The 19,517-nt window shown below is 37.4% G+C and overlaps 1 protein-coding gene across 1 annotated transcript in view; it reads right to left on the reverse strand.

Annotated features, from left to right (window-relative positions):
* Positions 1–4,506: 4,506 nt before the first annotated feature.
* Positions 4,507–19,517, reverse strand: part of RAB38 (RAB38, member RAS oncogene family) — a 38,149-nt gene continuing 23,138 nt past the window's right edge. Inside the window, exon 3 of the mRNA XM_072402401.1 lies at positions 4,507–4,722. Within this exon, the coding sequence (XP_072258502.1) occupies positions 4,570–4,722 (153 nt within the window). The 3' untranslated portion in view covers positions 4,507–4,569. The remainder of the gene's footprint in view (positions 4,723–19,517) is intronic.

Here is a 19,517-nt window from a genome sequence, read left to right on the forward strand (position 1 = left end):
GGATGCAAATTCTGTGCTTTTTAGTACACTGCTTAATTCTGATTCATATCAATCCTGACTCTTCTTGTATTAAAGCGCACTGCAAGCCTTATGCAAAATTAATGGACTGCCCTAATGAAACACATTTTAAAACATATCCAAACCTAAAACCAATAATGTTTGTCTGGTGATCCTGGACATTAACATGTTGCATTAAACAGGTGCATATTGTAATTTAAAAAGCAGGACTTTTCATAATTTGCTTTGGCAAAGAGAGTCAGGAACCAGTCAGGCTCTGCTGCCATATATATGTACTGATGTGCTCGCAGGAAGCGAGAACAGAGCAAAAGAGAGATAACCTCATCAGTGACCATTCAATCACTGGTATGGAGGTGTTCATGAACAAGCATTGCTGTATTGACTCCTGATGAGCTGGCTTTGCTTTCCAGATCACTAGTTGTACAGAATTACAAATCCTTGGTAAAAGTTGCTGCACTAGGTCAATGCACCATACCGGAACCCAAGCACCAATGGAAAGCATTGGAAGCACTTTCTTGCCCATCCATACCAGTAGATGTATTATTGTGTATTCCACCCAACAAGAGACCTGCAATTATGTGTCCTGCTTTGTCCTATTCATTGGCACTCTGGGATGGCCAAAAAACAAAGGTGGTGGCTAGACAAAGGGATATACTGCATTAGAGATCTCTTGGATGGAAGGAATTTAATGAGCACTACCACACTACAGAATAAATACCCCCACCTTCAGAAATATTCAGGTTTTTGCAAATAACTTATTAAAATCCAAACTGAAAGGAGCAACTCCCCCTTATAAAAATGTACAGCTTTTGAAAAGTCATGGCCAGCCTTTTCTGAAGCCAAGGGAAGAATTTCGGGCTGTATATTTAGCATTCTTAATGTGTCAATAGAATCAGGGGGAGTCACTGTCGGTTGAGGAATGGCGGAATATTGCGAGGTACTATATCTTGCAATAATTCTCTCATTGAAGCAAAATATAAAGTTCTAATGCCTTGGTACTGAGTACCCATCAGACTCCATAAGCTAAATAAAGGTTTTTCCACCTTGTGCTATAGAATATATAGAATATGTAGTCAGATGGGTACTATGTTAAATGCCTGGTGGAGTTGCCCAAAAGTTAAAAGATTTTGGATCAGAATCAATGACCTTATCTATTCAGTCACCCAAATCAACTTACTTTAGCGGTTAGAAATATCCTTGTTTGCCCAACTAAATGAGACGCTTCCAAAACCATTTGCAGCATGAATAAAAAATGGCCTGCTATTGGAAAGCATCTATTATACCATTGGAATTCACTAAAAACAAACTGAACTGGATCATGACAAATGACAAATTGACATGTCTACCTTAAGATAAAATGCAAGCTTTTCATAACACATGGGATCTTTGGATCTCTTATCTCTCAGACTAGATAATGCATGAGGTCCCTCCGGACCCCTTTTTTTCCCTTGATTTAAACTCCAAATCTTAACTTAGGTTATGTAGTCACTGAATTAAACGTAGAGTTGAAACTTGTAACGGCATTTATTCAATACATAGAAGTTGTAGGGACCAATGCATCTGGAGTTAACAATAAAACTTATAACAGGAGATAATGCAAACGTTACTTATTTTGCATTTACAAAGACCATTTTATGTCATAATATTAGAATACTGATTTAGTTGGAAACTTATTTTATTTTTGTTGAAAAAAAATAGTCCCTCTCGTTATAATCTGGATTTTGTATGATGCGTGAGTTTTTATAAATTCAACTTTTTGACTGTTGGAATTTCTTGTTGTTATAAGTGACTATCTCAATTTTTCCCCAAATATGTTCTAAAAAAAAACCTTTGAAAAACCAATAAAAATGTTTGAAATATACACATACTTTCTGTAGAGATTCCATTATTTAGATATGTTACAGTGGGATAGTCATGTCATATTTGTATTGAACAAAAATAACACTGCAGAAGTAGGATCCATGTTTGAAATGTAAGTCCACCTTTCTCATGAATGGTATTACCAGTGCAAGATGTAGCGTTGAATTGAAAACACTGGAAATCCTAGTCACATAATACCTGCTATGCCAAGGCTGCTGAATTATCATTTTGTCCAATAGGAAGTTCTTTGTTGTTGTGAACAATTTTATGTACTCTTGTTTTGTCTTTGTTCTCCACTGGTGGCTTGGGCTATGATTAATGTGACGGGTCAATGTTTATGCTCCCCAGTAAGGTCATATATATTTGTGTACCTTTTAAACTTTTTAAATATAACAAAATAATCAGATCATGTCACCAACTTATCTATTTGATAAACTGGATGATTAACTGCAATCAGGAAGTCCAAGAGACCTTCTCTGTTGGAATCAATAGACTTGCTAGTGTGCTGAGGAAAGGACCTACGCTGTTGAGATGTCGAAAACTTAAGTCAGATCTTGCTGCCTAACCGTAACCCTCCTACTGTTTAGTGCGGAATCCCCCTTCACAGTGCCAAATGTAACTCCTTATTTTGTGGTCCCTATTGCCAACCCCCACACAGTCTATTGCCTAAACCTAACCACCTTCATTTCTTCTTGGTGCCTAACCTAAACCCCTTCCAAAGATTCTAGTCTCTAACCCCCTGTCTAGGGTCCAACCTTAAACAAAAGCTAACCTAACCATCCAGCTAACTGTCTAACCTTACCTTTCAAGTCGGATAGGGCAACAGGTAAGTTATTTTAACAGAACACCAAACCAGAACTGGAGAACCTAGGAGGAGTAAAGACTGCTAAAACCCTTCCAATGAAAATTCAGAAAGCTATAACTACAGTGATGGTCCATCTGCTGGGGGGGGTTTAGCAATACTATCACATGGGATGGGGCCAACACCTTTCAATCAGCAACCTGTCCTGTGCTGAATCCAAATTTGGTTTCATTTTAGGCTTGGCATTTATTCTTCTGTTTCTGTTTTCATGTGACTGTTGGACCTTGACCCATCCTCGAAATATCTCTCTATCGGTATTATATTCAACATAATAATTAAAAGGTGCATTGCTTTCCCAGCTTTAGATACGCAACCACTAAAATCCTATATAATTGTTATTGAAATATCAGAAGTCATTTGTAACGTTTTAACCTTGAGCATTCATTAAATAATACTTGGGGATTCTACCATGAAGGTCCTTGTTCAGACACTTTGACCCTGATGCCCATTCTTGGTGTCTACCTTTTTTGTTTGGTGGCAATGCAGGAGAACTTTTGAAACAAAGGCCCTGATTTATTAAAGCTCTCCAAGGCTGAAGAGGATACACTTTCATCAGTGAAGCTGGTGATCCAGCAAACCTGGAATGGAAGCCCTTAGCTATTTATTAGCTAATGTTTTGGATTCTGGACCAGATCCATTCCAAGTTTGCTTTATCAACCAGCTTCACTGATGAAAGTGTATCCTCTCCAGCCTTCTGCATTGTCACTAAGCAATGTCTGCACTCCTTACAAAAAAAAACAGACCTTACAAAGGAGGAAGGTAGACAACCATGGGTGGCGCCATCCTGCGTGGCCCCGAAACGTTGGCTTTCAAACATGTTGTGACAGAGCTTTCACAGTAAAGTAAAATCCTGTAGTTTGTAGTGCTGGTGACTTCATCTTCTGCATTGTCACCAGGCCATATTCACTCTTAACAAATATAAGGAGCTTTACCAATGCTTATCTAGCAAGAATGTTTCACCTGTTTCCCTACAAATGTGCTTTGTGCTTCCTTTGCTTCTGGCTCAAGCAAGTCGTTTATGACAGATGTGGCAGTACTCTCATCCAATGTGGAAATTTCCTCTGCAGCATTTGAAACCAACCCCTACAAACCCATATAATCTGGCAAGAATAACAATTATTTTCTATATGCTCCTATAGAAAATATACCAAAGAGGATCCTAAATCCTCAAGGGTGGGACTTTAAAGTGGATGACAATAAATGATAAATGGAACTATATTACCATCTATAGAAACAACTTGTATCAAGTAAAACAAACAAACATTAAGAAATGTACAGGTAGATGAAAACATCAAGTAGGAGTGAAATATTCATTTACCTACCTCTATAATTGTGTTTATCATTTGTTAAGTTTAAGTCCCACCCCTGAGGATTTTTTTTATTCACATTGGTATAATCTTTATATTTGTTATATTGAGATGTAGCTGGATTAAGGTGTTCTTCTAAAAGAAATGTTCTTAGTTAAAGGTAAAAGAAGACCAATGTAACCACCAAAATTAATGACCCTTTGGTTGCAATAGATTTATTTTACGCTGATCTTCCTAATTATGTCCTTAAGGTGCCATCTAATGTTTTTACTTATTTTTCTGATGATTGTCTCCTTTCACAAAACTTTTATCTTCTAAGTTGTATTCTTTGGCCATATATGTTGTATTAAATTGAAACTCAGTTACTGAAAGGTGTTTTGTTTCTTGAAAACTGACAAAACACGACCGTGATACATGCTGTGACATTTCCTAGGAGAGATGAGTCATCATTCTGAACAGTTACTGCAACACTGTATTGGATTTTTATTTAACAACAGTTCCAAAGGAGAAAAAAAATGAAAATTAGAATTTTAGGCAAGCAGAACAGCTAGGTATTTTGGAGGAATTCATCTGGGGTTTTACAACGTCTGGCTCCACAGACTGCAGTATATCAGTCTCACTGGCAATTATATGTTTCACAAGGCACTTGGATGCTTCGTCGATGTTTATATTTTCCTAGGGAAAAAAAAGAGGCATTGGTTAAATTATAAATGTTATACATATATCATAGTTAAATTAAAACAATATATACAATATATATATATATATATATATATATAAATATATATATATATATATATATTTTTTAACAAAGTGAACCATCACCTTTCACAGGATAAGTGATGTAGCTTATCAAATGTGGTGAAATTTAATTTTGCATGATAGCAGAATGGCCAATCACATGCAAGGATATCTATAAAAACATAATTTTTGCTTGCACAGGATTGGATGTTGAAGTCAGCAGAGCCTTACCACTTTCACTATTTCTTGCATGGGGATAATTCACTTTGATAAGAGAACATCCAATATTTGTTCAATAAATCAAGCCCAGTGTAAGGGTTTTGGCAATGTTATTGAGAGCCTAGCCTTACTCTACTGTAGTTGGGGCTAGTTTACTGCATATCTAACATTGGCCACTAGGGGGTTCACTGCCCCATGCATATGTCAGTTACACATAATAAATGGTTCAGTCTCTTTGCTGTTTCTGCACATTTTATAAGAATAGCTTATTAATATTTACAATTTACTCCTTCTGAGTTTGCAAACGCAGACCTGAATTGTTAACGGAATATGGTAACAGTATTATCTTATTGTAATGTGTAAGAGGCACATGTAGGAACAATGATTAAAAAAAAATATAATTCTAAATTAATGTACAGGGCTGAATAATCTGTTGTTTTTATGTATATATCCTGTTTATTATTATTATTATTTTTAGTAATAATAATAATAATAATAATGTTATGTTGGTAATACAATGTTTTAAATGCAGATGTAAATATTAATTTGACCAGTAGGTGGTGTTGATCCTAAGGTGCATACATTTACAATGATTACCATGGGGCATGTTCCCACAGATGCCTCCAAATTGGAGCTCAAAGACATCAATAGAAACATTATTACTCTCTTAGTCTGGGTTTCGCTGTACAAAGGATTACAGGAAGTAAAATTCAGAAACTTACATATCAAACACAACAAAATACACACATTTTGAACAATCAATCTGTAATTCTTACAAGAAAAAAAAAAAATATATATATATATATAAAGCATATAATGAAAAGTCCAACACATTATATTGCATCTTATCAGTATCTTATTTTATTCCACCTAGCTATCATGCCAGTAACATACTTCTTGTAGTAGGGTGGGGAACCCTCATTCACTGTACTGTATCTATGGAGAAAAAGTGTTGCCATACTAAGAGTTGGTTTGTAGTTCATAGAAGACAGCAGAAAAAATTGATTGTTTGAAATTTTAATGAGGGCATTGCATTTCTTTTTTTGGCGAGCCAGTCAGAATTTCGTTTAAGATGATCATTTCTGCACTTGTAAAATGTTTTATATTTAGTTGTGAAAGTGAATGAAGCAACCTTGTAATAATTAATGTTATATGTCTGATATCTAAAATAACATAAGGGTATTTTTAAACATTGCTCACATACACACACATTATATATATATATATATTCTATATATGCCCTTCCGAGATAAAAACACATCAATAGATAAGACAATTCTCCAACAAAACAACTAACCAATCTTCTGATCAGCATCAGAAAAAATAGGCCTATAATTTGTAGGACAGCTTGAGCCAGCCGCCAGACACATGGTTTGATTAATGTATGGGGAATGTATGGTCTGCATACTTTTGTAAAGGGAATTTTTTGGGAAAAAACGTGCCATTGCCAAAATTTACTACCCTACAACAAGCCAACACGTGATGTCCCAGCATCTCATACAACCATATCAGCTTGTTTCTTGCCATTGCCCCCCCCCCAAATAATAAAGGGAAATTAAAAAGACAGCCCCAAAGCCTGCACCTCCAAAAAACAAGTCAGTTTTCTTTTTTTTATCCTGACAAGACCCTTTTAAAATATAGCACTGAGTCTGAGCACCAAAAGAAGCAACAAAATCAATAAAACTCCCCTAGTGAGTAATAAGTATTTGCTGAATACAGCTGAACCCCTGAAAAGCATTATTGAGTTGCAGGAGGGTGTTCTGAGGTCAAGCTAGCAGATTCCTGGGCTATATAACATATCATTTTGAGAATGCTGTGAAAATCTAATCAGAGAGGGGAGCCAATCAGGACGCAGGCACTTCACAGCGGGTTACATGGATAGCTGGAGATTTGGAAAGCAAAGGCTAGAATATTTTTAGCATTAGAAACATCACAAGGGTTTAGGTAGACCTTGCAGATTAGAGGAAAGCCGCTCGTCTCACTGCTGTTTGTTCTGTTGCGGCTGTCACATCTGTTTTATACAATCTCTTCTTTTAGTCCTACTACTGTTTCCAGCATGCTTTAATTGCACAGGTGGATCAGTCAGATCCGGGCAGAGAAAGGGCCCACTGCAAATCATTCATTGCATGATACTTTGTGCTAGTAGATAAGGGTTAACCAAACTGGTACACACAAAAAAGAAAGTTTCCATTGCTGACCTCTTCCCTTGGATATATTAGTTACTTTGTCATGTTGATTAGCTATTGCTTTGTGACTTTGAGCAAGGATGCAGGTTGGTGGTGGTGGTGGGATCAACTTTATATTAACACACCAGGAAAGCTCCAACAATCTTATATCTAAAGCTCAGTACTTTTTTCTCATTTTGGATAAAATAGGGCAATTCTAGAAGTCAAGGCCCACAAATAGGGATGTAGGCAAAGCTATTTTCTGGCTCTGTAAACCACCCCTTATTAAAATTACTGATGTGTATTAGAGGAATATTAAAATTTGTGCGAATCCCAGCCATCAAGAAGAAGAGTTATAGATCTCTAGAGAAGGGAATCATTAAAGCCCCGGTTTTCTGTTATCTGTATACAGCGGGGAACAAGTGTAAGAAATCCGCCTGAGATGGTTGCCACCAGAACACGTGTCCCTGTTAGAAGTATTCTTCTATTTCTTATCTAGGGTGGCTTGATGCGGACATGCTACTACTCACATCTTTCCATTACCAATGAGAAACATAAATACCTTCTTCTATCTTATCATCTACCATTTACCAACAAAATAATTCTCACTTGTTATCTTGTATGACTTCCTTCAGTTATGGTAATACAAAATCACCTTCCAATATAAGTCTGGTCATCTCACTTCAGCTACCGGTACTTACTACTTAATACAACTTCCTTTTAAAGGATCAGTATCCCCAAAGGTTCATATAAACCCCTTTGGCTTCTCTACCCATTATGGATATACATAGAATTCTTTTAAGGTTTTGGAGAAGATACTTTTTAATTGGACTAAGGATCTCTCTGCAAACATACTAAAATAAGTCGATCCCCCAACCAGTCTAGTACTTTTATTCCAGCAAACTCACATTGCTTTTTCTACACTTCACTATGCACACCCTTTGATATAATCATTGGACTGGTTCCTTAATCATATATAATCAATACTCAAGTCTCTCCCCTGAGGAAGCCACTTTTTGGGCGAAACGTGTCGGAAAAAATATTGAGACAATAGAGTTCCTTGAGTATAACACTTTTAGTTTCTCTCTATATATTGATTTATGTTGATTTTCTTTCTTTCTTTTAGAATAATTTTTGGTTTATTTGACAATATTAGGAACCTCATGTCTGAGGCAGATATCTAGAACAATATGAAATGAATATGACTTTATTGAATAATTTAATAAACACAACAACATCTAAAAACTACTGCCAAAAAAAAAAGCCTGTCTTTCCCTCCGCAATTTCTTTTTAAAGGAAGCCAACAGCAATTAAAACCTGAAAGGGCCGAACCACTCATCATTCTAACCCAAACTAGAAAAAAGTTTTTTTCAGATTTTCAGAAACCCAGGGTACTTCTTGGACTTGGACCTTTGTTAACCATCATCTCATGCTTTTTCATGTCTTCTTATTCTTTGGTCTTTTTCCCCATACCTGCTGCACTTTCCTGCTATCAGAGCTCTAAACATTTGCTGTCAATGATATAGAAATCCAGACACAAAAAACAATTGGCGTTGCAATGTCACCAAATCTTATATTGTATATCAGTAACCATGATATATCGATATTAGCTGACACCTGAGACTCCCATTGGTCTTCAAATTCTATTTATGGTTAGATTGGAGTTCAATAATTTTTTTTAATATAGGGTTAATTTTTTTTATCCAGATAGGTCTCCTTTATAGTAAACCTGTGCCCAGATCATGAAAGCTAAACAGATTGATCTTTTGTGAACAAGTAGTACAAGTCTCTGTTCATCTCCAGCCTGAACCTTTTAGTAAACTTTCCTATGTAAGAAGCCCAGTCTGCTTTTTAGATATATTTTTGCATTATATATATATATATTAGAAGGCTCAATAGCCAATCAAATGTTCTATCGCTGCCCCATCTGGGTTGTATATTACAGTATATTAACCCCGTATCAAACCATAAACTGCCTTCGCAGCAAACACTTCACTTTATCTATGAGATGAACAAGAGCTGTGATTTTTATAGCAATCATTACTCCCAATTCCTTCTTGATTAAATGTGTTATTGTTAAATAATTGTGCAGCAATTCAGTGCTAAATTTACTTTATAATCAAAACCCTGTGTGCAGGATCAATACAATACTGTGCCTAATGAATGTGCAGACTGTATTCACTGGCTGCTGAAGCTTTTCATAGAAACATCTGCAAATCTTTAGAGATCGTTATCTTCAAGCTGAACTTCTAGAAGAATTTCAAAGAATGTGGAAATCAAGATACAGTCTAAATTACTTTTTTTAAAAACCCAGTTCTGTGCTTGCCAGTTTGATCTCTTCCTATGGTTCTATAGTAAAGTTATAGTATAGTAATAGTTAAAGTTATAGTTATAGTAATTAACCTCTAGTGCCCTGGGGATCGCACATTGTTCTCAATTAATGCAGCCGCGGCATTCATTGAAAAGATTCCCAGCACTAGAGGTTAATTAACCTCTAGTGCCCGGGGATCGCAGTGGAACTGCAGAAGAACTCCTAATGGAGAAACTCCATTGAGAGTTCTTCTGCAGTTCTGCTGCCATCCCCGGGCACTAGAGGTTATTTAATCTTGCAGCTGTGGGAATCCTGTTTGGGATACCCGGCACTAGGGGTTTTATGGGGACAAGTATCCCCATTCAAAACCTCTAGTGCTCCCTGATTGGCTAAGGAAAGCTTTCCTCAGCCAATCAGAGAGCACTAGAGGTTTTGAATGGGGAAACTTGTAACCTGTTTAACCTCTCGTGCCAGGGGTCTCACACTGAGCTGATCAATGATCTTTCATCAGCGCAGGCTGCAATCTTTTTTTTTTTTTTTTTTTTTTTTTTTTTTTTTAGTTTAAGCTCAATCTGCGAATTTACACCGGCCATTCTCGCTTACAATTTCGGTAAGGAAGAACGGCCGAATTCGCCGCAAGATTGAGTTTTTAAAACTCGCTCGCTCATCCCTACCTATCATGGCAAATTCACCTCTGAGTTCACCATCCTCTGGTGGTGACAGCTCCATCACAAGCTTCCACCGTTCTAATTCTTCCACCACACCCATCATCTATTTCAATGACTCGGCGGCAAGTGATAATGTATTTCCCTCGCGTGCCTGAAGTTGCATTATCTTATCATTATCTACAGTTCTAATTCTGACATTTTACAGATGCTGGGAATGTACACTGTACTGCACTTGTGTATATAAAAGGCTAGCAAACAAGTAAAGGATTTTTTATTGGCATACAAAGTCCCTTTATAATAAAGCTCTATATACCAGCATGATTTCTTTAGCTTTAATTCCACTAATGAGGCTTGCAGTAGTTTACCTGGTTAATGCTGCAGCATTATAGCAGCTTTTATGAAAAACAAATTATATGTCTAATCTTATATAAATATTTATTTTAAATATTTATATAAGTATAGTATAAATATTTATTTTATTCCAAATCCTTTACCTAATCACAGTGTTCCCTGGGTTTATTGTTACAATGGGTATAGAAAGGGATAACCCCCTTTTAAAATGTTGCTTTGCAACTTATATGAAATATAAGAAATATGTTTTTTATGGGCTTTTTTTTTAATACAAAATATAACATCTACGTGAAAGATATAATAGTAAAAAATTAAAAAGCAGAATCACTGATAAGAACAAAGGATCTCCCTTCCTACAAAATACTTGCAAATTCAATCAGATGCAACTACCTTCTCCATTGCTTACTAAGTTACTAAATTAGCTTCCAACTGATTAATTGTAATAATTTTGATTAGTTCAGCATAAAAACAGCCATTTCTGGAGTGCTACCTAGTGCAAACAATTAACTATGGGTTGCAAAAGATCTCCTGGATAACGTTGTGGACAAGTCAGGAGATGGATACCAAAAACAATCAAAAGGCTTTATTAATCCCTAGATGCACAGTAAAATATATCATGACAAAGTAGAAATTGTTTAGCACTACAAGGACCCTCCTCAAATTAGGCCATCCCTTCAATCTGGATGGAATAACAGGGAGGAAACAGGTCAGAGAGGCTATCAAGAGGACTAGTACAACTTTGAAGCACAGGAATTTATAGCAAAGAGTGGTGACAACAATATCACATGTGTGCCATTACTGTGGCTGGTATGGGAGAGTGTCAAGAAAAAAGAATAAGATAATAACACAATAAGTCTCAACTGAGCTTTGCCAAAATGCACCTCAAAGAATTTGGGAAATCAAAAAAGTTGTTGGGACCAAAATCCAAGTTTTTGGCCTCAACATTAAACCAAAAGCCAGTGCAGCTCACCATCCAAATAACGCCATACCTACAGTAAAGCATGGAGGTGGTAGCATGCCATTGTGTGGGTGCAGCAAGGACTGGGGCACTTGTCAGAGTAGAAGGTAAATAAATTGGACAAAATAACATCACATTCTTGGTGAAAGCCTGCTACCCTCTGCCAGCAAGTTGTCAACGGGAAAAAAGTTCATCATCCAACATTGCAATAACTTGAAGCATACAACAAATTTGATCACACTGGCTGAACGAGAAAAAGTGAATGTCCTTTGCATGGCCTAGAGTGCAGATCTAAACCCTATTAACAATCTGTGGTGTGTCTTGTAGATTACAGTCCACCAATGGTCACTATCCAATTTCCTGGAGCTTGAACAGTTTTATAGTTTGTATACTAGCAGACTCAGTGCTGTATTTAAAGCAATAGGTGGTTCCACAAGTACTGACATGGGGGTGATCCTTTATTCATCTTAATGTTTTTAAGATTTTTTTTTATATTTTCAGCTTTGTATTATTTTTCTGAACTGCTGCTAATATATCTTTCACTTGGATGTAAAAACTTTCATTACATAAATACAGATGGAAAATCATTTTGTTATGTGCATTAACTTTAAAATCCACCCCTACCTGTCCCCAGAGACCACCAAACTCCTTGTACATGCTCTTATCATCTCTCGTCTGGACTACTGTAACCTCCTCCTCTCTGGTATTCCACTAACCCGACTCTCTCCTCTACAATCTACAACCTTCCCATCGCTCCTCTTCTGCTGCATCTCTTTGTAATTCTCTTCCTTGGCTTCCGTTTCACCTTAGAATCAAATTCAAGCTCCTGTGCTTTGCCTTCAAATCCCTCCACAGTTATTATCCCGATTACCTTTCTGTCCTAATACTCCCCTAGCTGCTTTGCCTTCAAATCTCTCTACAGCATTTGTCCAACTTACCTTTCTGACCTGATGGAAAAATACTCCCTTAGCCGCTCTCTCCGCTCCTCCAATGACCTAATAATGACTTCCTCACTCATAACCTAATCACACATATGGCTCCAAGACTTCTCTAGAGCTGCCCCAACTCTCTGGAATGGTCTTCCTCGTCCTATTCGGCTTGCTCCTACTCTCTGCTCATTTAAAAGAGCACTCAAAACCCATTTTTTTAAACTTGCCTACCCATCTTCTCTAACTTTTGAAACTGTCACTACCTCCCACCACTACTACATATCTCCCATCCTATTGTGTGATACTTCCCCCATCTCCTGGATTGTAAGTTCTTCGGTGCAGGGTCCTCTCCTCCTCCTGTATCACTGTCTGTAATAGTCTTTTGCAACCCCTATTTATTGTACAGTGCTGTGTAATATGTTGGCGCTATATAAATCCCTTTTATTATCATTAATAATAATATTATTATTAATTTTAGACTGAAAAGTCTATTCTTTGAAGGGGTGAATCCTTTCTATAACCAAATGCCTATTAGACCGTACTGGGTCTGTAATACTGTGGGGTCCCATAACAGCTTAATGATTTGCTGTAGATGTTCCCTTCAGTAAAAGATGCTTTTTAAAATAAAGTTCATTGAATGAATGTTTACGTGGGGTGTGACAAATATAACTAGTAAATGACAATATTTCACATGGAGAAAAAATGTTGGTTTTATATTTTCCTGTTCTCCACAACAGAGAATTTTAATGTATTAAATTAGTAAAGTCAGCTGCAGCTATATCTGTCCAATGCACTTTACTAGCAGTGAAAATGTGTTAAGTCCACAACTGGGGTCACATTAGGGCATAAAACTTTTTTTCTGCACTTTCTTCCTGAAATTAAAATGCCTCTCTTGGGGTTGAACATTGCACAATAGCAGCTTAATAGTGTTACTATTTATATTTGGGTTGATTGCAAAATTGGCCCTGGCATCTTATATTTGGTTTGGTTATAAGATAAAGAATAATTCCCTAAAAATGATTTGCTAAGTTATGCACCTGGCTGATAACTGTGGCAGATGTGCACCCTGAGAATAGGCTCACAGCAATGGGTTCATTTTCAACTCAATGCACCTCAACACTTTACTAAAATTGAAAAAGATAAAAGAATAAAATACTTTATATATGTAGTAACAACCAGTAATATCTCCAAACAAGAAAACAAAACTATTTTTCTATTTTACTTTGCTCTTGATATATATAGGAAATTAAATCATTTTCGCTACCAAAAGAAAGCCTTTTTTGTCTGAAATTAACAAGCTATGAAAACTACTTCTAAACAATTTAAAATCCTTAGGTGCCAACTAAATAAAAGCAACAAACATATCTGCAAACAATGCAAATATTTGTTTAGTAAACTTTTACACTGGTGACTATGCCAACAGCATGGAATATATTTTAAATATTTAAAAAATGATGCAAAAAAAAAAAAGAAAAAAGAAATAAATAATAATAATAATAATAATAAATAAAAAAATAAATGAAATATTCTTCTTCGAATCTGGTGATTCGCTGGCAGGTCCAATAAGTATTTGTAAGACTTCCTAGGGGTAATGCATTAAAAATAAATTGCTACAGCACATATTTTTTAAGGTTGTTCCTGCAAAGGCAACATTTGTCCCCACTTCTCTTCTCCTGACCTTTCCAATTGGACTTGTAATTTGATGTCTAGTGACCCATACAAAGGTTTAAGAAGAAGACACTAGAACAAGAGGTGGAAGGAAATTTTTCAACAGAATTTCCTCTTGTATCATGTTGTGCCTCCAGTAGGGGAAGTAAAGGTAAATCTCCCCAGCACTTTGCAGGCAAATATAAAAAACTAAAATGAAGTTCTTTTTCTTCTTCTTTACTTTATCCAAAAGCTTTGCTCACACTATAAGTTATTTTATAAAGTCAGTATAAGAGGTGAATACACAGCATGGAGAAATCCTAACAGAAGCAGGAAATTATGTTTACTTGCTTTTCTTACAATTCTATGTCAGTTTTGGCTAAACTGAGATTAATAAGAAGCAAACACAAAATGAAATGGCTGAATGCCATCTGATCACACTCCAATTTACACAATTGGCTGCTTTTTGGATGAATCATGTCTTTCTTAAATCGATATTTCCAGCCAATTTTGTTTTCTTTTTGCAATAAAGCACACAAGAGTTAACATTTCTGTTTATTTTTATAGCCTGTGGGTTGAAGTTCCAATAAACTGTTGCTGAGAATCTCCTCCTTTGTGGTCTTTATCCACACCTCCTGAGATGGTAAGCCTTGCTATTCATCCAGACAAAGAACACCTTAAACCAGCCATTCACCACCAGGGCTCCAGGGAACCTTAGGATTCCTCCAGAAGATGCCAAGTTCCTTGAGCTGGTTGTGACTGTCCTCCCATCTGATGGTCCCAGTATTGATCTGGGGCCAACACCACTTGGCAGAGCCAGCTGCATGGAACCAGGGACCTTGTTAGCTGTCTGTAAAGATCACATTATGACCACTTCCCACTGGTAATTAATGTAACTAGATTTAGTCTCCAATTGCCATGGACAGTGCTGGCCATTGGGGAGGATAACAAAATAATTATTATTTTTTTTTTCACAGACTGGGGGAGGGAGGTAGGGGGAACTCAAAGAAAATGGACTTTTCTACTTCAATTTCCAGTATCCCTCATCCTCTCAATATCTTACACTTCCCTTCTATCACACGTTTTTTTGTTTTAGGTTATTTGCCCAAGTCTTCCGTTCGGTAACTAGTTCCACTAGTTATTGATTGCTGCACTCTTCTCAGCACTGGTCTTGCTATTGTTGCCCCCTGGTAACCCCACAAAGCCTTGGAGTCTATGCAGACTAAAAATGCTTTATCGGATCCAGATTACAAATGCTGTCGCCACCCAGTAGATGGTGAACCATGGCACAGAGCAAAACAGTAGGGAGTATTCAATATTCAATGCCTCCGTGTATATTGAACAAAAGGTTGCAAACAGGCAGGTAAGTTTGTTTTATTGAAATTCTGTCCATTCTGCAATAAGGACTCCCACTATTTTTTGCTTTTGAATTTAGTTCCACGTTAGGTCTGACACTGTGCCAGTTTATGATGTATCTAGACCTTTTTCCCAACCTTTCTAACATGGGGAAACCCCTTAAGTTAACTTTCAGGTCTTCAGGGAGCCCCTGCTAGATTTATTATATCCACAATTTAAAGAACGTTGGAGTGGGGTCAGTAGGAAAAATACTTTTTTATTGTTGGTCATTAGGAAGAATCTCATCCTTACAGATTGCCAAAAAGATCAATGGTATCATTTAAAGCGACCTGGAAGGTACAAATTGCTCATTGCTCAAGGAACCCCCAGAAAGCTTTGAAGGAACTCTGGGAAACACTGATCTAGACCAGTGGTCGCCAACCTTTTCAGGTCCACGGACCACTAAAATCACTGGCTCCAGACCGCGTATGCGCAGGGAGCCGGTTGTGACTCAAAGGGAGAGAAACCTCCCCCAGAGTGACGTCATAATGACATAACCTTGCCCACTCTCGGTTTGCAGATCTGAGCCTACAATGGGAGAGTGGGCGGGTTGTGTGCAGGAACACAGCCCACCCACCTCCCTGGGCCTGGGAACTGGGGTAAGTGGTCCGCGGCTCTGGCCGATGCGTCCGCCCAGCACAGTCCTTCTTTTGACCCCTCTCGGGGATGCACCGACCAGAGATGCAGACCCCCAAAATTTTCTTGCAGACCACCGGTTGGCGACCGCCGATCTAGACATATTATTTGAAAATAATTTTCAAAATATATTTTTGTAAATACAACAGACAAGGAGATTACATATTTGTTTAGAATTCAGTAACCATGTAGACTAAACTAGATTGCGTTAAACATTTGCATTTCTTAGAAGCCATGAAAACTACCGTAGTTATAGTGGAAAAGACATCAAAATATTGGCTACCTGGTTCCCGAGCTCTGTCCAGCCCTGCAAGATAATGTTTGTGTCCACAGCTGAGCTTGCTGCAGACAAGCACCCTCCAGCAAATTATGACCAATCGATAAGTGCACTCAACAAAATATAAGCTCTCATGCACTTTAAACCTCTGAAAATGTTAGACTTATCCAACTCTAGGGAAAATTAACGGCTTCTTTCTGCCTCAGTACTGCCATAGAAACTATTTTAAAGTTCTTGTGTTATGGATAAATGTTTTTGAAGAGAGCAAAAATAAGTTGAAATGTATGGTTTCTGAGAACCAGAACACAGTAAATTAAGGAATGTCCTTAGTAAGACTTGTTGAGGTCAGATAAATTTGGTCCTTCAAATTACTTGTACATACGAAACACTTATTTACAATCTACATTTATTGTTTCCAAAAAAATGATGTGCATCTTTGAGAAGGGCCACAAAATAATCATCCATAAGTATATATAGGACAAGGCTACTAGGGCCACTGGGTATTTATGTTTTAATGTTGAGTTTTTGGCTCACACATTCTGCAAGAACCAACTTGATCAAGATCAGAACCAGAAATCCCTGTGCTGTAAGTACACCCCTGGAGTTAGAGCAAGATGAAATATAACATTAGCTTTTCTGCCGGTCATTTCATCTAAGGTTGCTTTTTGAATAATGCTTCAAAAATTAGAGTTGGATAGTGATTGATTTCTGTAAAAACATTGCTAGTTACTTTGCGCTTATTTAGAACTGGTACCAGGTATCAAGTTAGACACAAGTTAGATCTTAAAGCAGAACCTTAAAGTGCCCACAAACCTCATTCTCCTTTCCCTCTTCTATGTTCCTGTGATGTCATTACAGGGGATGAAAGATATATATCATTGGGAGCTAGGGGGAGGAGTCCACAGTCTCTGCCAGTCTCTGTGATTGAGGAGTGGGAATGAGGTGTCAATGCAGGGAAGACAGGGATGTTCGCTCTGCTTATCTCACAGTTCATCACAATCACCCCTCTCATCTTTATTGCCATTTGTTATTTTTATAATCTCCAGGCATGCTGTACATGTGTGCGGCAAAATCTTTATCTCTCCAATATACCGAAATCAGAGCATTCCTCTCATCTGTGTTAACACGGAATGCTGGGCAAACCTAAAACGTATTCAATACTTCCTTCTCCCTATGCGGAGCTCATCATCCAAACAGGTTTTCACTAACTTTTGGTTTCAGTTCACCTTTGCCACTTCTGACAGCACAGTAAATTACAAAACCTGGGTCATGTGCATAGTTCCTGTACAGTGCAGGCACATAGCACAGGAAGTTCTAACAATTTAGCTGACACTGTTGAGCCAATAAATTGTAGTAGTGAGGTGTTGTTTGTCCTCTCCTCACCCTTTAAGAAAATAATCTTTGGTGACCGTTTCCAGTGAAAAATGAATGAATGAGTGCTTTTCACATACCACTGTTCTGTTCTATGGTGAGTATAGAGGGAGAAAAGAGCGAGTAGCACTCCGCCATGTTCCCCTCCATTGGAAAGTGGCCATTGATGATCAGTAGGTCATCATTCCACCAGGAGAGACTGATGAGAGACATTGGGGGACTGCTGTACACATGTCAGGTTTTTGGAAATGAAAATCGATTGTTCATCTTTGGAAACAATCATCTGAAGTGTGTACATAGCTTTACTCAGCAGATGACCATGCTATCCCCTCCTAGCTAACTCAGTAGGTCATCTCCCTCAGCTTTCAAGAAGCAAATATATCAGCCTTTTTGCTCTTTTACATATGCAAAAGCCTTGGATGACTGTTTATTCAATTTGCAAATGTTCAGTGAGTTTTGCTAAAATTTACCATGGCAAGGTTTTTTTTTGTTTTATTTTTTTCGTTTACAACAAAACCTATAAATAAAACGGCAATATATAATTTAAAATCTATTAGGTTTTATATCTAAGTCGCTATTTCAGCCTGAATCTTTTCCTGAACATATCCAAGATAAAAAGCATCACTTAAAATAATAAATCCACTGATTGAAACCCCAGAAGACTCATTACACAGCCCACTACAATCCACAACAACCTCAATTGTTTCTGGGAATAGATTTATTGAAAACAATAGAACCTCACTAATACAATTCATTCTAGGGAGAAATGTTCATTTCAGTGATATGTTACACGAACCAAGGCAACGAACACAGCGGAAGCCACGCATAATTCCACCCCATGCCGAACACCCAACAATTGTATCCAATTTTAGATCAGAATTACCAAAACTGAATCAGAAAGACAATGCAAGAAAATGTGACTGCAGCCCTAAACTTTTCATTATGCGCAAAGGGCATTTCATTGCAGAGTATTAGTTTACAAATACTGAGTGAGCGCCTAATTATGCTGTATGATGACATGTTCCAGCATGTATCCCTAGATATCTTTTAGAGAGTCTCGGGATCCTTGAGTATAGTTAGGTTATGTTCAGACCATTGGTGGGAAGAAAGGTTTCTGGGTGGCACAAGGGGGTTAGCACCTTGCCAGCCACTCGGCAGCCCCAACTGCTGTGCTAGTCTTGAACCAATGTTTCAATTCAGTTTCAACTGACAACAGTACTGAAACCATCACTACTACTTCCATGTATTTATTTGGGGCAGCTATGGATGAGATGCTCCATGTAGCATCCCATTTATAACACCGACCATAGACCTGAATAAGGGCTCTTTCAGACTCTTCAGACAATTACAAGAAGATTCACTTTAATAACTTCACTGGCAGGTCTAATAGGTATTGGTGAGACTTTGCAGGAAAAGAGAAAAATGTATGTGCAGTTAGTTGCAGGATTCATTTTAGTATATATATGTGTGTGATCCCCTCCATAGGTAAAGCACATTTGATGTTCTAGATTCCTGGTCGTTCATCAATTTACCCACTGACGTTGGGGAACCCCAGTACACATGCTTGATGCATGACTGTTTGGCTAAAATGACAATCATCTGATATGTACGTACCAAAACTGCTTATCATCCATCCAACCCAGAAGCCATAGTGCATTATCGCTGTGATCAAATATCCCAACAGTAATGAAAAATTCCAGGTTGTGAAAGGGATAGGGTTTGTCAACCAATGTCCTTGCCTACCTATATGTGGTTAAATTATTACTATCAATAAAGAGTATTTATATAGATACAACATATTA

This window comes from Pyxicephalus adspersus, chromosome 1 (assembly GCF_032062135.1).
Source record: "Pyxicephalus adspersus chromosome 1, UCB_Pads_2.0, whole genome shotgun sequence".
NCBI lineage: Eukaryota > Metazoa > Chordata > Amphibia > Anura > Pyxicephalidae > Pyxicephalus > Pyxicephalus adspersus.